Genomic DNA, 16,210 nt, shown 5'->3' on the forward strand with positions numbered 1-16,210 from the left:
TTTGCCAACTTCTAAATCCTCTACTGCTCGGCCCATGTCTCTGATATGGAGTGGCTTGGAATATTTTATTGTATTAAAAGCACTACACAAATGTAAGTTGTTAATGAACTGGTTTATGAAATTAGGTGGGTACAAGATATTCAAACTATTATCATGCAAAACAAGTTGTTCCATTACACCATAAACTGCTGTGACCACCTGCTTTCCAATAGTATGGTATCAATAATACATGTAATCCTTTATGCCAAATCTTGTGCTGTGGATCTGACAACTCTTGGAATATACGAACATACAAAGTTGACAGGCAGGAAAAGACCAGCTGGTCCATCAAGCCTTACATCATGGTGGCCGGACCATAATGACTAAACACTTATTCCCTTCCATCCACCCCTGCAGCCATGTAATCTCCTGGGAGAGACAACAAAAAATGAGAGGTTCAATTTTCCTACAGAAATGGGGGTCTCACGACATGTGCATTAATGAATCATTCTATACCTCATCATGCAGGACTTTTTTAAAAAAGAACTTGAGTATAAGCTCAGCTGCTTTTAATATAGAATTTGTTGCAAAACTTGGCCCATTGTGCTCGGAGAGACTCTGCTGGCATGCAGTCTTTACATTTTTCAATGGTGTGTTGTCAACGTATATATTCATACCTGTGTTTTATTAAGACTGCCTTAATAAAAGCCTTGTTTGCTGAAATTTGCAATGTATCAGGTTAGTGGATTGTCAAAATGTTTGCCAGTGCAAACCAAATAAAATTGTAAAATAAAAACAAAAATGTTGGTAACACTCAGCAGATTAGGCAGCATCTATGGGGGGAGAGAAGCAGAGTTAACCTTTCAGGTCAATGACCTTTCATCAGAACAGAAAATATGTATTGTATACAAATGCTGTATATATAAAATAAAATACCGTAAGCAAAATTGTAACCTTTTACTTGTGTATTTATAAATATGCCATCACTTTCAACTTGGCTACATAAAAAAAAACCTGTTGGTATGCATATATACCTAGCCTGTTGTTTATTGTTCCTACTTCTTTGTTTCACTTGGAGTAACAATGTCAATCACCTCCCATTAATGCGACTACTGTCCTAAAATTGTACTGTCCTCATTTGATTTTGTTTTTAGTTTCGAAATATGCATTGTACCCATATGCTGCAAATTTATTCAGAATTGTGTTTAATAATGCATGTATTTGACCATTGAGAATTTCCTAACAGAATTCTGAAACTGTGTTCAATTTTGTTTTCTCTATTTGTCATTGCTTTCTTGATTTATTTTTAGGATGGCCCCCGAAGTGGTGATGTGTGAGACCATGAAGGATAACCCGTATGATTACAAATCTGACATCTGGTCCTTGGGTATAACATTGATTGAAATGGCTCAGATAGAGCCACCTCATCATGAGTTAAATCCAATGAGAGTTTTGCTGAAAATTGCCAAGGGCGATCCTCCAACGCTGGACAATCCATCAAAATGGTAATGACTGAATTGTTGCACAAGTTTCATATTTTTCTTTACCCAAACCTGTTTTGGGAAAAAGTGTTCTGAAACAAAAATTGGCAAATTCATTTTGCCCAGCTCTGCCTACATAAGAATAGAATCGTGGAAAGTTCTCTGACAGTCACATGCTAAGCCAGTCCATGACTTTTGCAGATGGGCGATGCTGCATGTGGTTTTCTGTTCCCATTCTGTTTAAAGCACCAGGACCGGGATCAGCATGGTCTGCACCAATATCTGCTAAAGGGTTAAACACTTTAAAGCTTAATACTGTATTCATGATTGCCGGCACTCCTGACTGTTGCATAAAATGTTTGCCACCAAAAAGTAACACTGCCATTTGTCAGATTTCTCTGGTCTATGAAAAGAACCCATAAGAAATTGTTGCTACCCACATTATTCAGAAAAGTCCAGTCAATCGGGTATCAATGAGCACACTGGTATCAATCAGTGCTAAAGAGTCACTGGCATCCCATGGTGGCTAAGACTAAACATAGTTTGTTAAGCCTGATAGGGACAAAAGCTGTAAAGTGGGATTAGGCCGGGTAGCTCTTTTTCAGCCAGCACAGACACGATGGGCCGAATGGCCTCCTGTGCCATAAATTTCAAAGATTCTATGAAAACTCACCACAGAGAGAGCAGCACTATGTTTCGTATGTCTCTGGGCCTGCCAAGTTCAAACAAATGAACCTAATGGCATAGATAAGAATGTTCCAGTGCTACTGCTGTTCCAGACTGTTCCAGAATTTATAGTGGAGCAAGCCAGGCCAATCTTAAACACAGTAGTCCGTGCAGCAGATGGGATACTGGCTAGAGAATACAGTTCAGAGTAATGGAGCTGCAGACAGAAATCTTGGTCTTTAAGGTTTTCACAGTTCCCTTGGACTTCAACATTAAAATTCCATTGTATTTTGTTCGACTTGGTGACAAACTGAGAAAACCAAGGGTCATGATGTGTTGAGGAAAATAATTCTTTGACATGCAACCTGCCTTTCAGAGACTGAACTCTGTAATATAAACTGTTCCAACAAAGTGATCTCCTGAGCTCCTCGGTGTGTGTCGGAATCTTGTGCACTGTTAAGTTAGTTTCACTGATCAGGTCTGAAAGACCTCTGGTTTGTAACAGGAAACTTCTGCTAACAAGAAGTGTCAAAGGAAGGGCTCCATTTGCCAGACTAATCTCAACCTTTTTTTTTTCTTGAATTAACATTGTTTGCTAATGTTTGACTTCCACTATATACTAAAGAAGATAAACAAATATTTTTTTGACTTTCAAGAGGGGGAAAGAGATGGTATTTTTTTCTTTTTGATTGGCCATGAGATTCTCAAACCTAATGTGCTTCGGCAGTCTTAATCCGCTTGAACTTGGTGCAATTCCACAGCATAAAGCTGTTGACAGTTCAGCTGTAATTGAGCAAATCTTCTCCCACCCCCAATTCTATAAGGGTTGCCTGCTGTCTGCTGTAAACCTAGGATTCATTTGGCACTGGCTACAAAAGTAGCACTGAATTTTACTTAGTCACTGATATCCTCACCTGAGTGAATTCATACTCTTCCTTTCTCTCTCCCACATTTCCACCCCTCAGGAAAAATAAAACGTTTGGACATTTTTTGTCTGCTATACTTTCCGAGAAATGTAATGAACAGTCAGCGATCACTGAGCAGTGGCATATGTCTTTCATAGTTCAGAACTTCTGACCCTGCAACAGAACAGCTTTCTCCAGTTTATACCAGAGATCCAGTGGATTTGTGGCAAAAAGGGGAATTGATCAAAGGAAGGGAGAACTCTGACCCATCACTGAATAACTTGGGGAAATCTCAAGGTATCATGGCTTTGATGTTTTTTTTTGTCAAAGGCCCTCATGAGCATCACATTCATGATTTGTATGACTGGGTGGCATTGAACTTGTTTATGAAGAACATTAAGATGATGGTTAAGCTGCTCTCTATAGGGTCTTGCACCATACTAAAGACTGTTTGTTGTGTAGCTGATGACGAAATGGAGGCTTGAGATGGCAGCTGCTGGAAGGCAGTAATGGGTGTGAAAACAGTGCCTGTGTCATACTGCATGGTACTGCTAATGACTAACCAGCCAGTCTAATTTGGTAATGGAACCTGGAAGGGTACCATTGTCACTGGGAGTGAGGTTATTTCCCATCTGCTTTAGGTAATCCTGCAGGCCAATGCCCGAATGGGTAGAGTGATCCTGGCTCGTCGAGCAATGGGAGGTTTACCAGTGATTTTTGCTGGTAAGCTGCACAATTTTAGCAGATGAAACTCCAGCAGTACCCCTATCCACACCTGGGATTTGCTAAGCCTTGGCTGTGTCAACATGAACCTAAGCTCTTTGAACTTGGTTGAGTGATTCTGTCTCATTGGGAGATAATATCCATTTTATCAGGTGTACAGAAACTCTGCCCATGTGGATTTCTCAGTAATTTGGTTAGCAGGGGTTCTCTGCATGTCACAGTTCGCAGACCAAAACAAAACTGAGCATTGAACACATACACTTCTGCACATGTCCTACAATGCACTTGAACTGCAACAGGTGATCTTTTGCTTCAGAAATGATTTGGCTTGTTTGAATTCTTTTAACTGAAAAAGCATTTTTTTTTTAATTGTCCTTGGGATGTGGGTGACACTAGCAAAACCACATTTTCTTTCCCTGAGGAAGTGTTCTTGGGGCTTTTCCTTGCAACACTAGTCCTTGAGACAGTGATGATCACACACTTGTGTTGGGTAGTGATGATGATATGCCCAAGTCAGGATAATGCGTGATTTAGAGGGGATTTTAGAAGTGATTGGTGTTAGCGCAATATTGCTGCCCTAGTCCCTTCTCTCTGGTATATTTTGGTGGGGCGGAGGAGAGGTGGCGGCAGCAGAGATGTTAAAGTAACCTTGGTGAGTTGCTGCAGTGTATCCTGTAAATACTACGTATTATAGCCACAGTGCAACAGTGATAGAGGGGATGGCTATTGTGTCCAGTGGCGGGGTGCTGATCAAGCAAAATTATGCCCAAAAGAAGCTTAGATTTTTGCATGTTGCAGCTGTACCTATCCGGGTGAGTGGTGAGTATTACACTTTTGAGCTTGTAGATGGTCGAGAGGTTTTGAGGGTAACAACACATTGCTATTTTAATGTAAAGCTCTGTTGAATTTAAAATGGTTGGGTGCCATTTTCAACAATCTTAATAAAAATATGTTTTGAACCTGATGGACTATTATATGAAACTATTATTTGAAGCATCTTGGAATTGTCATCTCTTCAGGTCTAAAGATTTTAAAGATTTTCTCAAGAAAGCACTGGATAAGAATCCGGACACCCGTCTAAGTGCTGCTCAGCTATTGCAGGTGAGAACTTGAGAAACGTATTCTTGTTTCATATCATAGCATATCAAAGGCACAATCCAAGCATTTATCTATTTTTGTGCCATTTAAGAGTTAAAACTACATTTTTCACAAATGTCATAGGATTATTTGTAACTTGTTTATCCATTTTAAATTGATGAAAATGTACTACTATAGTTTTTTACTATCTACAAAAGTGTCGATGAATGGAAAGTTGAGACATTTTATTGACTTTGATTAAATGCAGTAGCCATACTGTCTGAGTGTTCGAAGAATGCTGAGATTGAATTTCAACTTTAAATTCTCAACTAGCTATCCAGTCTATAATGGATATTGATCCAATTGTTCATTTTTGTGTGGTGACACTGAGTGCAATCAATAGATTTGGGAAAGATGGAACAGCAGAAATAGACCATGTTAAAAGAGATATTTGTTGGGGCCAGTATTGCAACTATGAAGGATTTGTCTGTAACGCATAATGGTGTTTCTGTCACTGTATATATAAAGTTAAAAATCAGGTTCACTCAGGAAATATCCCTGTTTGTCTTGATGCACTGGTCCTTAAATCTAGACATTCATCATTAATCTCTGTAGGAGATCACCTGATCGTCCACCATATCTTGAGCGGGAAATCCCGGAAAAACAACATAAATGGGGGCAGGAAACCCCCAGTGAAACTCTAGCCCATTGTATCCGACCAGTTGTTCAAGGGCGCGGCTCAAGACATTCAATTCAAATACAAACTTTATGTAGGCTTTATTTGAGCTGATTTGCAGCTCTCGAGTTTGAGATACCTATTTACAATTTTTTTTTGTCCTGGGCATTTTTTTTTTAAGTATTTTTCGGCCTCTCTTATTCAAAGACATTAGTTTGTCTGAACCATTGGAGTGTGATAAGATAGGCTACAATGATTCTAGGTGATCAACAAACTGTCACAAGTGTTGGTGTCCAGGGACCTTGTGTCTAATCAAGTTCATTTGAAGTTAGCACAGCAGACATAAGTGTTGTTTATTTTCTATCTTCTGAGAAGGGATAGCTGAGCCTGTAACTATCATAAAACTTAGTCAGTTACTGTGTAATTTAGTAGGTAATTTAAAGCATAAGTCCTGGGTCTAGTGCACTATTTATTCTACCGTCTTCTGATTTTGAGGAAGATCATATGAGGGTATGTGGTTTAACTGCTGGTTAGAATATAGCATTAAGGTCTTCTGTTCAATCCCTGGAGTCGCTACTTATTACTGAACTGTTGAGCAGGTAAAAGCACACTCCTGATCATAAGGAGTAAGCTACCAATACTGGGCATAGCTTGAGATGGTGTACTAGAGGAAAAATAACTAGAATATAGCCCTAAAACAGGAAGTACTTAACCCAGATGTGCCCTAGTATTTGTACTTTTGTAGCTTTTGCCTTTTGTGTTCAAAGCTGAAGAGCTTCATTAAAAAGAGGTGTGAAAAACTTCCAATAGATATTCTTATAATAGTCACTGGTTTTTGTGTGTCTTGGGCTAAGTAAGGAATTTTGTCTTTCATTTAGCTTAATAGTGATCACAACTATACCTGAATGTGAATAATTCTGGGTGTATACATTTATTGGTTTTGTTCCTGTAGCTTAACCTTTTCCTTTTAAGAGAAGCATGAATTTTAAGAACTTTATGGAAGAAATATTTTAATGTAAGAACATCCCTCTGATACTCTAGCTTTCCCATCTTTGCATCCCACTGAATTTTGAACACATCAAATGTTTTTGTCCCTCCAATCCTATCTGGCAGATATCATAGTTTTCCACATTTTTAAATCGGACACGAACCTGAAAATTGATTTCATGGCATATTTTGGAAAGATGTTTTCTGATTGTAGACTGTGTTAAGCAACATATTGGCCTGGAATTTGAGATCCGGAAGATGGCAAGCTGGCAGTATTCGCCATCATTCTGTCTTTGAAATTGATTTGGCGTCCGCGCATGCAGAAATCCTAAATTTACGATCTGTCATTCACTGCTCCTGCACTGCCTGCGCTGTGTGACACCCCCCCGCCCCCCACACACACAGCGGCAATCAGTGAAGTCTCAATCATTGAAGCTGACAAAAAATCTGGGGGCAAAATTGCCTCTTTTTATAGCCCCGTTAGCTTCGGGGGGAATGCCACAAGACCGTTTTCACCTGGAGGAGGGAGGGAGGGAGTGGGTGGGGGGGGGGCGCTACCGCCTCTGGGAAATTGCCCAAGAGTTTGTGGTGGCGCTGCCATGCTGCGCTCCAGGCTGCCACGCAACCGTCGATGACATTGCCACATGCGGCAACCCCACGCCAATCCCTTAATGCCCTGCAGGGGAAATTGCCCCGCAGGCAGCGAGGCTGGCGTGAGCGGATGTCAACACCGTCGCGAAGCTGGCCGACATCCATTCTCTCTGGGTGCTACTTAAAGAGGAAGGCACCAGACTCCCGGGACGCTATCTTCTTTGTCGGCCGACTCTCTGGTCAGCTCAACGATGACGGCCCTAGCGTGGTTGCATTCCACCTTGGGTACCAGGCTGCGGGCCCGGTCGCACACTGCCCTGGTGGCCCAATGGAGACCATCACAGGCTTTGCAGAGTGCACAGCATACCAACTTCCTGGTTCGCTGTCTGAGAATTCTGCCTTTTGATTGGCTGCTTAGACAGCTTGTTGATGTCACAGCAGTTCACACTAGGGGGGTCCCCACAATACGCCGTTAATATGAATTTACGCATCTGAAAACCCAAACTTCTTGACACAGAGATTGCAAAATCTTTGTGCAAAGCTTACTTTGGGACCCTCTGCGAACACCTTTGCTTCCCCGCTGACTGCAAATTCCGGGCTAATAACTTTGTGAAAACAAATGAACACGGCCATAATTTTTAATGGGAGAGCTGTTTCAACACACGTTTTTGCAGCTTGGTCAGTTGGAGCCACAGATGCCAAAAATGAATATCCAATACTAAACTGCTTATGAGTGCTTACTCATGATTCTTGAAGGGATGCTTATACTTGTGTGGTTCTTCCACATTCTAAATGAGAACAGATCTGTGGTAATATGACAGCAGCCGTTGCACAAGGACAGATTTGTATTAGCTGGCAGCGACAAGATTAGAGGAGAAAAACTTGGAGCTTTTCCAATGAATAACAGTATATTTTCCTGTAAAGTACTGCCTTAAATATAATTGTCAGCAAATCAAGAAATTGTTTGCCTTCCCACGCAGGATGAGAGATTGGCTAAATGTGCACAAAGTTTTATCTCTCTCTGGCAATTAGAATTTAGCTTATTTCAGCTTTCAGGGGTTCACTTAAGAAATGCTTTACGTCACTATTAGAAACCAAACAAAGTTTAAAGCTTGTACAATCTGGTGCCACACCTAGTTGTAGTACATGCGACGACATATGAATTATTACACTCTGGGCTGGATTTTCCGGGGGAGGAGGGGGATCAGCGGACGGAGTTGGGAGGGTAAGTGTTGGGACCTCTGTGAACCCGATGCCGGGTCTGTCAGCGCTGAGCAGACCCAACACACAGTGGCGGGTTCACAGCGGGGGACCCAATTCAGGTAATTGGTGGCTAGTTTAGAGCCACTTATGAGTTAATTTCAGCTCGCCACTTGCATTTGGCAGCTCGCCCATGGAGTCCACGATCGTCAGTAGCCATTGAATCCGCTGTTGAGTTGACAGCGTCAAATGTACAGTAAAAGCTCCCACCTTAGAGATATCTTCCCACAGCCACAAGCTCTTACTCACTGCATTTTAACAACAGATTCACCATGCTGCAAATCTTTACACAAGTCTCCATCCAGTCTGACCTCATTACACCTCTTACCATTGGCAGATCGCTTCTGTCATCTCTACTTCACCTGCTATCTATTCCATCAGCATGGATTTTTATTTACTCCTGGGACGTGGGTATTTCTGGCAAGGCCAGCATTTATTGCTCATCCCCAATTGCCCTCGAGAAGGTGGTGGTGAGCTGCCTTCTTGAACTGCTGCAGTCCTTGTGGTGGAGATATTCCCACAGTTCTGCTAGGGAGGGAGTTCCAGCATTTTGACCCAGCGATGATAAGTTTCCACGTCAGGATGGTGTGCAACTTTGAGGGGAACTTGCAGGTAATGGTTGTTCCCAGGTGCCTGCTGCCCTTGTAGAGTTCGTGGGTTTGGGACGTGCTGCCAAAGAACCCTTGGCGAGTTGATGCAGTGCATCTTGGTACACACTGCAGCCATGGTGCAGGGAGTGAATGTTAAGTGGATGGGGTGCGTCGGTGGTTGGGGAGCCAATCAAGCAGGCTGCTTTGTCCTGAATGGTGTCAAGCTTCGTGAGTGTTGTTGGAGCTGCACTCATCCAAGCAAGTGGGGAGTATTCCATCACACTCCTGCCTTGTAGATGGTGGAAAGGCTTTGGGGAGTTATGGGAGAGCCTGGGTATAGCCCTGCACCTCTCTGTAGTCAATCAGTATTTGCAGCACCTCAATGTTGTAGAACACATGGTCCCTTCAAGGAAATCAGTTGATGATGTGTCATCTAATGATGTTGCCAAACTCGCTTCCTCTAATTGGTCAGCAAATGTGCTTTAATAAGCCCAATCTAGGGAAATTCATTTCAGAGGCCGGGCTGGAGACGGCAGGGTCGGGACTCGCCACCGTGTCGCCCGCCACGAGCCCATTTAGAGTAGCAAAATCGCAGCCTGAGTCACTAATAATGTTTAACACTGGTAGCCTGTTGAGTACATAGAAAAGTAACTCTGAAACAAAGAAATGGCAGACCAATTGAACAAGTACTTTGGTTCGGTATTCACTAAGGAGGACACAAACAACCTTCCGGATATAAAAGAGGTCAGAGGGTCTAGTAAGGAGGAGGAACTGAGGGAAATCCTTATTAGTCGGGAAATTGTGTTGGGGAAATTGATGGGATTGAAGGCCGATAAATCCCCAGGGCCTGATGGACTGCATCCCAGAGTACTTAAGGAGGTGGCCTTGGAAATAGCGGATGCATTGACAGTCATTTTCCAACATTCCATTGACTCTGGATCAGTTCCTATAGAGTGGAGGGTAGCCAATGTAACCCCACTTTTTAAAAAAGGAGGGAGAGAGAAAACAGGGAATTATAGACCGGTCAGCCTGACATCAGTAGTGGGTAAAATTATAGAATCAATTATTAAGGATGTCATAGCAGCGCATTTGGAAAGAGGTGACATGATAGGTCCAAGTTGGCATGGATTTGTGAAAGAGAAATCATGCTTGACAAATCTTCTGGAATTTTTTGAGGATGTTTCCAGTAAAGTGGACAAGGGAGAACCAGTTGATGTGGTATATTTGGACTTTCAGAAGGCTTTCGACAAGGTCCCACACAAGAGATTAATGTGCAAAGTTAAAGCACATGGGATTGGGGGTAGTGTGCTGACATGGATTGAGAACTGGTTGTCAGACAGGAAGCAAAGAGTAGGAGTAAATGGGGACTTTTCAGAATGGCAGGCAGTGACTAGTGGGGTACCGCAAGGTTCTGTGCTGGGGCCCCAGTTGTTTACACTGTACATTAATGATTTAGACGAGGGGATTAAATGTAGTATCTCCAAATTTGCGGATGACACTAAGTTGGGTGGCAGTGTGAGCTGCGAGGAGGATGCTATGAGGCTGCACAGTGACTTGGATAGGTTAGTTGAGTGGGCAAATGCATGGCAGATGAAGTATAATGTGGATAAATGTGAGGTTATCTACTTTGGTGGTAAAAACAGAGACACAGACTATTATCTGAATGGTGACAGATTAGGAAAAGGGGAGGTGCAACGAGACCTGGGTGTCATGGTACATCAGTCATTGAAGGTTGGCATACAGGTACAGCAGGCGGTTAAGAAAGCAAATGGCATGTTGGCCTTCATAGCGAGGGGATTTGAGTACAGGGGCAGGGAGGTGTTGCTACAGTTGTACAGGGCCTTGGTGAGGCCACACCTGGAGTATTGTGTACAGTTCTGGTCTCCTAACTTGAGGAAGGACATTCTTGTTATTGAGGGAGTGCAGCAAAGGTTCACCAGAATGATTCCCGGGATGGCGGGACTGACATATCAAGAAAGACTGGATCAACTGGGCTTGTATTCACGAGTTCAGAAGAATGAGAGGGAACCTCATAGAAACGTTTAAAATTCTGACGGGTTCAGACAGGTTAGATGCAGGAAGAATGTTCCCAATGTTGGGGAAGTCCAGAACCAGGGGTCACAGTCTAAGGATAAGGGCTAAGCCATTTAGGACCGAGATGAGGAGAAACTTCTTCACCCAGAGAGTGGTGAACCTGTGGAATTCTCTACCACAGAAAGTTGTTGAGGCCAATTCACTAAATATATTCAAAAAGGAGTTGGATGAAGTCCTTACTACTACGGGGATCAAGGGGTATGGCGAGAAAGCAGGAATGGGGTACTGAAGTTGCATGTCCAGCCATGAACTCATTGATTGGCGGTGCAGGCTAGAAGGGCCGAATGGCCTACTCCTGCACCTATTTTCTATGATTTTTTGGGACATATTATTTTCTCTATTGTCACAACAAAATGTTAATGTAAACAGTACTAAAAGAATCTTTGTTACTGTGGTATAGTTATATATTTAATTTTATCTATATAGTAAAAATCTTAGTCTGCAAGTCCCTCCTGTTAATGTTTTGCATTATCAATTCTTATGTTCACATTTATAATCAAAACTGCCTATGTAAACTTGGCATACTAACAATGCCATCCGCCACCCTCTTCCTTCCCCCCCCCCCCCCCACAGCACTGCAGTGTGACAAGTTTACATGGGCAGATTCCATCATTAATGTGACCATAGGAATTTATTGTGGACATAGTAAAATATTATTTTAAATTATGGAATGAATTACATCTGTGCACTGCACTCCAATCCAAAATGGCCGATGCCCTCTAACCCCACTTCATCTGATGACTATACTTGATATTGACACCCCGTGTGCCACAGCACAAGATCAGCTAGCCATCTATTAAAAGTCGCAAATAGCACACCACCATATACTTTATATAACTCTTTTCTAACAGGCTCTTACTCGATCATAGTTATGTTTACTTTGTTACACCTTATTGGGTCATTCCTCCTATGTATTTAACTGCCAGTCCTGATCCTGCAGAACAATTACACCATGTAACCTTAAAGGGGGAACAGAACTATACTTCAGCAGCAGCTTGATGCATTGTATTACATGTTACAATATTACTGTCCTTTTTATTAAAAAAATGATCCTCTGGCTTGTCACAAGCAATGTCATGGGATTTGTTTAATGTAACTTTCATTTTAACCTTTCACTTACATCACACTTCTTCCACTGTTGGTGAATAATCTGCCAGGAGTCACTTCCTCGACCTTCCCTTCCCTATAGTGTATGTTAACAATGATTGAAAGTTACTATTTATTCATATTTGTGAAAGGGCATCATAATTAATTTGAGAAAAAACAGCTTTTTAACTAGGCTGGATATTTTGCTAGTGTAAACCAGATTAAAAAAAAGACTTGCATTTATATAGCTCCTTTCATGACCACCAGACGTCCCAAAGCACTTTACAGCCAATTAAGTACCTTGAAGTGTAATTGCCGTTGTAATGTAGGAAACACGGCAGCCAATCTGCGCACAGCAAGCTCTCACATGCAGCATTGTGATAATGACCAGATAATGTTTTCGTGATGTTGCTTGAGGGATAACTCCCCAGCTCTGCTTCGAAATAGTGCCATAGGGTCTGTTCCATCCACCTGAGAGGGCAGACAGGGTCTCGGTTTAACGTGTGTTCCGAAAGACAGCACCTCCGACAACGCAGCACTCCCTCAGCACTGCACTGGAGTGTCAGCTTAGATTTTTGTACTCAAGTCTTTGGAATGGTACTTGAACCCACAACTTTCTGACTCCGAGGTGAGGGTGCTACCAATTGAGCCACAGCTGACATTTAAAACTTTGGGTATTGCAACAATACAAGCAGGCAAATTAACTGCAGCCAAGCAGCATTCGTTTGAGATTTGGCACCTCTGGCTTTACCTTAGCTGCAGTTTACGCACAGCCAATGTTTTAAATTTGATTGACAGAGCTCTGTGCTGTCAATTAAGAATTTTGCCTTTTCATAATTTTGAGAATCTAACATGAAGATTATACCTGTGTTCAACCTGTAGCTGTATTGTAATTGCAGTATTTGTCACATCTAAATTTAAGAAAACTTATTTACATATAGCTCAACCTTCAGTTTGTGACTATTTCAGTGTTTTCTTGTCACTTTTTAAATTATGTGGTGGGATGGGTTACTTGGAAAGCACTCATTATTCCATTTTCAAAACTTTTGATAAATGTACCTGACATTGATAAATGTCCCAAATTTATTTGAAGTTATTGGCTTGAAATGAATGCCAAACTTTCAATAAATTACTAAATAACTTCCAACTGCTCACATTTCTTTGCATAGGGACAAGGGGTGAAGGAACCTCCTCATCCTCAAACTGCGTGCAAACTACAGTCGAATTGGTTTCACAGGAGTGTTTTCATAACACTGGGGTAAAATTTCTTCATACTGGTAAACCAGGGAAAGGCTTAAAGAATGGCAATTTCTTGTGACATGATGGGATAATATAGGGCATTAGCTTGCTCACCAAATTCCATCTTTTAGCTTTGCCAGGTCAACATGCAAGTGTCTGGCATTATTTTTTTTTAAATACAGCGCTGAAGTTTGTCTTACGAAATGATGTATGTACCAGAGGCTGAGAATATCCAATGCAGTTGTTTGTTTTTCATATCTTCACACTCTTCCCTTGGAGATGGTATGAAGGAGTGGAGGGATTCGCAGGCTGCTTAACAGGCCACGATTTAGACGCTCCTTCAATGGCTGTAACCATCTTTATACCATCCGAATAAGTGGTTAGTTCTGTACTACAGGAGGGTTTTAAGGGCTCCCAAAACTCATATGAGCGGTAGTGGGGCACCCGTACGCACACAACGTGAGTATCATTGGCTGTCGACCCAGAATTCTGGATCTACTGTCTCCACTTTGATGGTCTGAAGCAGCATTCGTGCTCTGCACCTCCTGCCTCAGAGGTGGGAATGCTACCACTAGGCCAAAGGCTCACGCCGCCATCCAGTGCAGTTACCTGGGATGTTGCAACATTCTGGATTCAGAACCTGCTAAATCATACTGGACATCAAAATTGAAACCCTTCATGAATAATACTTGTTAATTTTTATAGATTGAATAGTGTTGATACTAAATGTCTGTTCCCTCGCTTGTGCCAAGATTATATATTTTCCTATTTAATTGAAATCTCTTTAATGTAGTCTAAAGTGCCTGTGTCTTTTTCTTAACCTTTGATCATGCTAGAAGAGTGTGAATGTGCATTGTGTTATATGCTTTGTACTGAATTCTGTTGTTCACACATGCATTCTATGAAGCCATTGTACCTTTTTAATCTATTTTGATCCACTCTTATTTTGGAGTGTGTGTGTGTGTGGGGGGGGGGGGCGGGTAGATGTTCCTGCAGTAGTCTTTTAATCAGATTTTGGAAATATTTTTTCCTCTCTGTGGTGATAGAATAACCTGGTGCTATTGTTCATTTTATCCTCCTAACAATCCCCCACAAAAATAAATTAAGCAGGATGTATATAATCTAGAATTCTAGAGTGAAAATTGAATTCCAGTAGGGTCCAAAATTTCAATAGATGCATTTGTGTGCAGTCGCAGCTGAATTATTATAGTGTATACAATCTTTCTTTTGTTTTAACAGCACCCATTTGTGAGCAGTGTCAGTAGTAATAAGCCACTCAGGGAATTGGTGGCAGAGGCAAAGGCTGAAGTGATGGAGGAAATAGAAGACAATAGAGAGGAAGCAGAAGATGAAGACTCATCAGAACCATTATCAGTAAGTGCAAATTGAAATATCATTTATTTTTAGAATTGTTTCAAATTATGGCCAGGCCAAGACAAAGTTGCTGTAATGTAGCCTAAAGTGCCTGTATAGGAGTGTGTCTATCAGAATATAAAGCAATGTTTGGAGTATGTTTGAAAACAGCAGCTTTTTTTTTTTACTTGTTATGCTTTATATCTTCTAGGGATTCCATTTTAAAATAGTGTTGAAAGTAATTTGCAAAAGCACAGAAGTTATGCTGAACCTTTTATAAATCACTGGTTACGCCTCAGCGGAAATACTCTGTCCCATTCTGGGCACCACACTTTTCAGGAAGAATGTCGAGGCTTTCAAGAGTGTGCAGAGGTGATTTACCAAATCACATGGCTCAAAGACTGGTGTGGGAGAAATGGGGTTTTGGTTAATGGGGCACTGGCACCAGTACTGGGGGAAGAGGGAACTGTTCCAATGGGACGGGCTCCACTTAGACCATGCTGGGACTAGGTTCCTGGCGAATCGAATAACTAGGGCTGTAAAGAGGGCTTCACACAAAATAATGGGGGCGAGGGTTCAGGTGAGTGGAAAATGAAAAAGTCAAAAAAACAAGGAGAACGCAATAGAGCAGGGTAGCACTGGGGGAAATGAAAACCAGAGCGTGCCAGGAAGGGACAGAATGTATAAACATAAAAGTGTATCAGAAAGTGGGGTCAAAGAAGGAAAAAATGTTTTTTAAAAAAAAAAACAAATGTAAAAGTTCTTTATCTGAATGCACGCAGCATTCATAGAAACATAGATAGAAAATAGGTGCAGGAGTAGACCATTCGGCCCTTCGAGCCTGCACCGCCATTCAATGAGTTCATGGCTGAACATGTAACTTCAGTACCCCATTCCTGCTTTCTCGCCATACCACTTGATCCCCCTAGTAGTAAGGACTTCATCTAACTCCTTTTTGAATATATTTAGTGAATTGGCCTCAACAACTTTCTGTGGTAGAGAATTCCACAGGTTCACCACTCTCTGGGTGAAGATGTTTCTCCTCATCTCGATCCTAAATGGCTTAGCCCTTATCCTTAGACTGTGACCCCTGGTTCTGGACTTCCCCAACATTGGGAACATTCTTCCTGCATCTAACCTGTCTAAACCCATCAGAATTTTAAACGTTTCTATGAGATCCCCTCTCATTCTTCTGAACTCTAGTGAATACAAGCCCAGTTGATCCAGTCTTTCTTGATAGGTCAGTCCTGCCATCCCGGGAATCAGTCTGGTGAACCTTCGCTGCACTCCCTCAATAGCAAGAATGTCCTTCCTCAAGTTAGGAGACCAGAACTGTACACAATACTCCAGGTGTGGCCTCACCAAGGCCCTGTACAACTGTAGCAACACCTCCCTGCCCCTGTACTCAAGTCCCCTCGCTATGAAGGCCAACATGCCATTTGCCTTCTTAACCGCCTGCTGTATCTGCATGCCAACCTTCAATGACTGATGTACCATGACACC

General features: G+C 41.9%; 1 protein-coding gene across 2 annotated transcripts in view; it reads left to right on the plus strand.

Annotated features, from left to right (window-relative positions):
- Positions 1-16,210, plus strand: part of stk10 (serine/threonine kinase 10) — a 132,063-nt gene that overhangs the window by 85,006 nt on the left and 30,847 nt on the right. For both annotated transcript variants that reach the window (XM_070878436.1, XM_070878438.1), the window contains exons 6-8: positions 1,290-1,484; positions 4,774-4,855; positions 14,594-14,728. In XM_070878436.1, coding sequence (XP_070734537.1) covers positions 1,290-1,484; positions 4,774-4,855; positions 14,594-14,728 — 412 coding nt within the window. The remainder of the gene's footprint in view (positions 1-1,289; positions 1,485-4,773; positions 4,856-14,593; positions 14,729-16,210) is intronic.

Source organism: Pristiophorus japonicus, chromosome 4, assembly GCF_044704955.1.
Source record: "Pristiophorus japonicus isolate sPriJap1 chromosome 4, sPriJap1.hap1, whole genome shotgun sequence".
Taxonomy (NCBI): Eukaryota; Metazoa; Chordata; class Chondrichthyes; family Pristiophoridae; genus Pristiophorus; species Pristiophorus japonicus.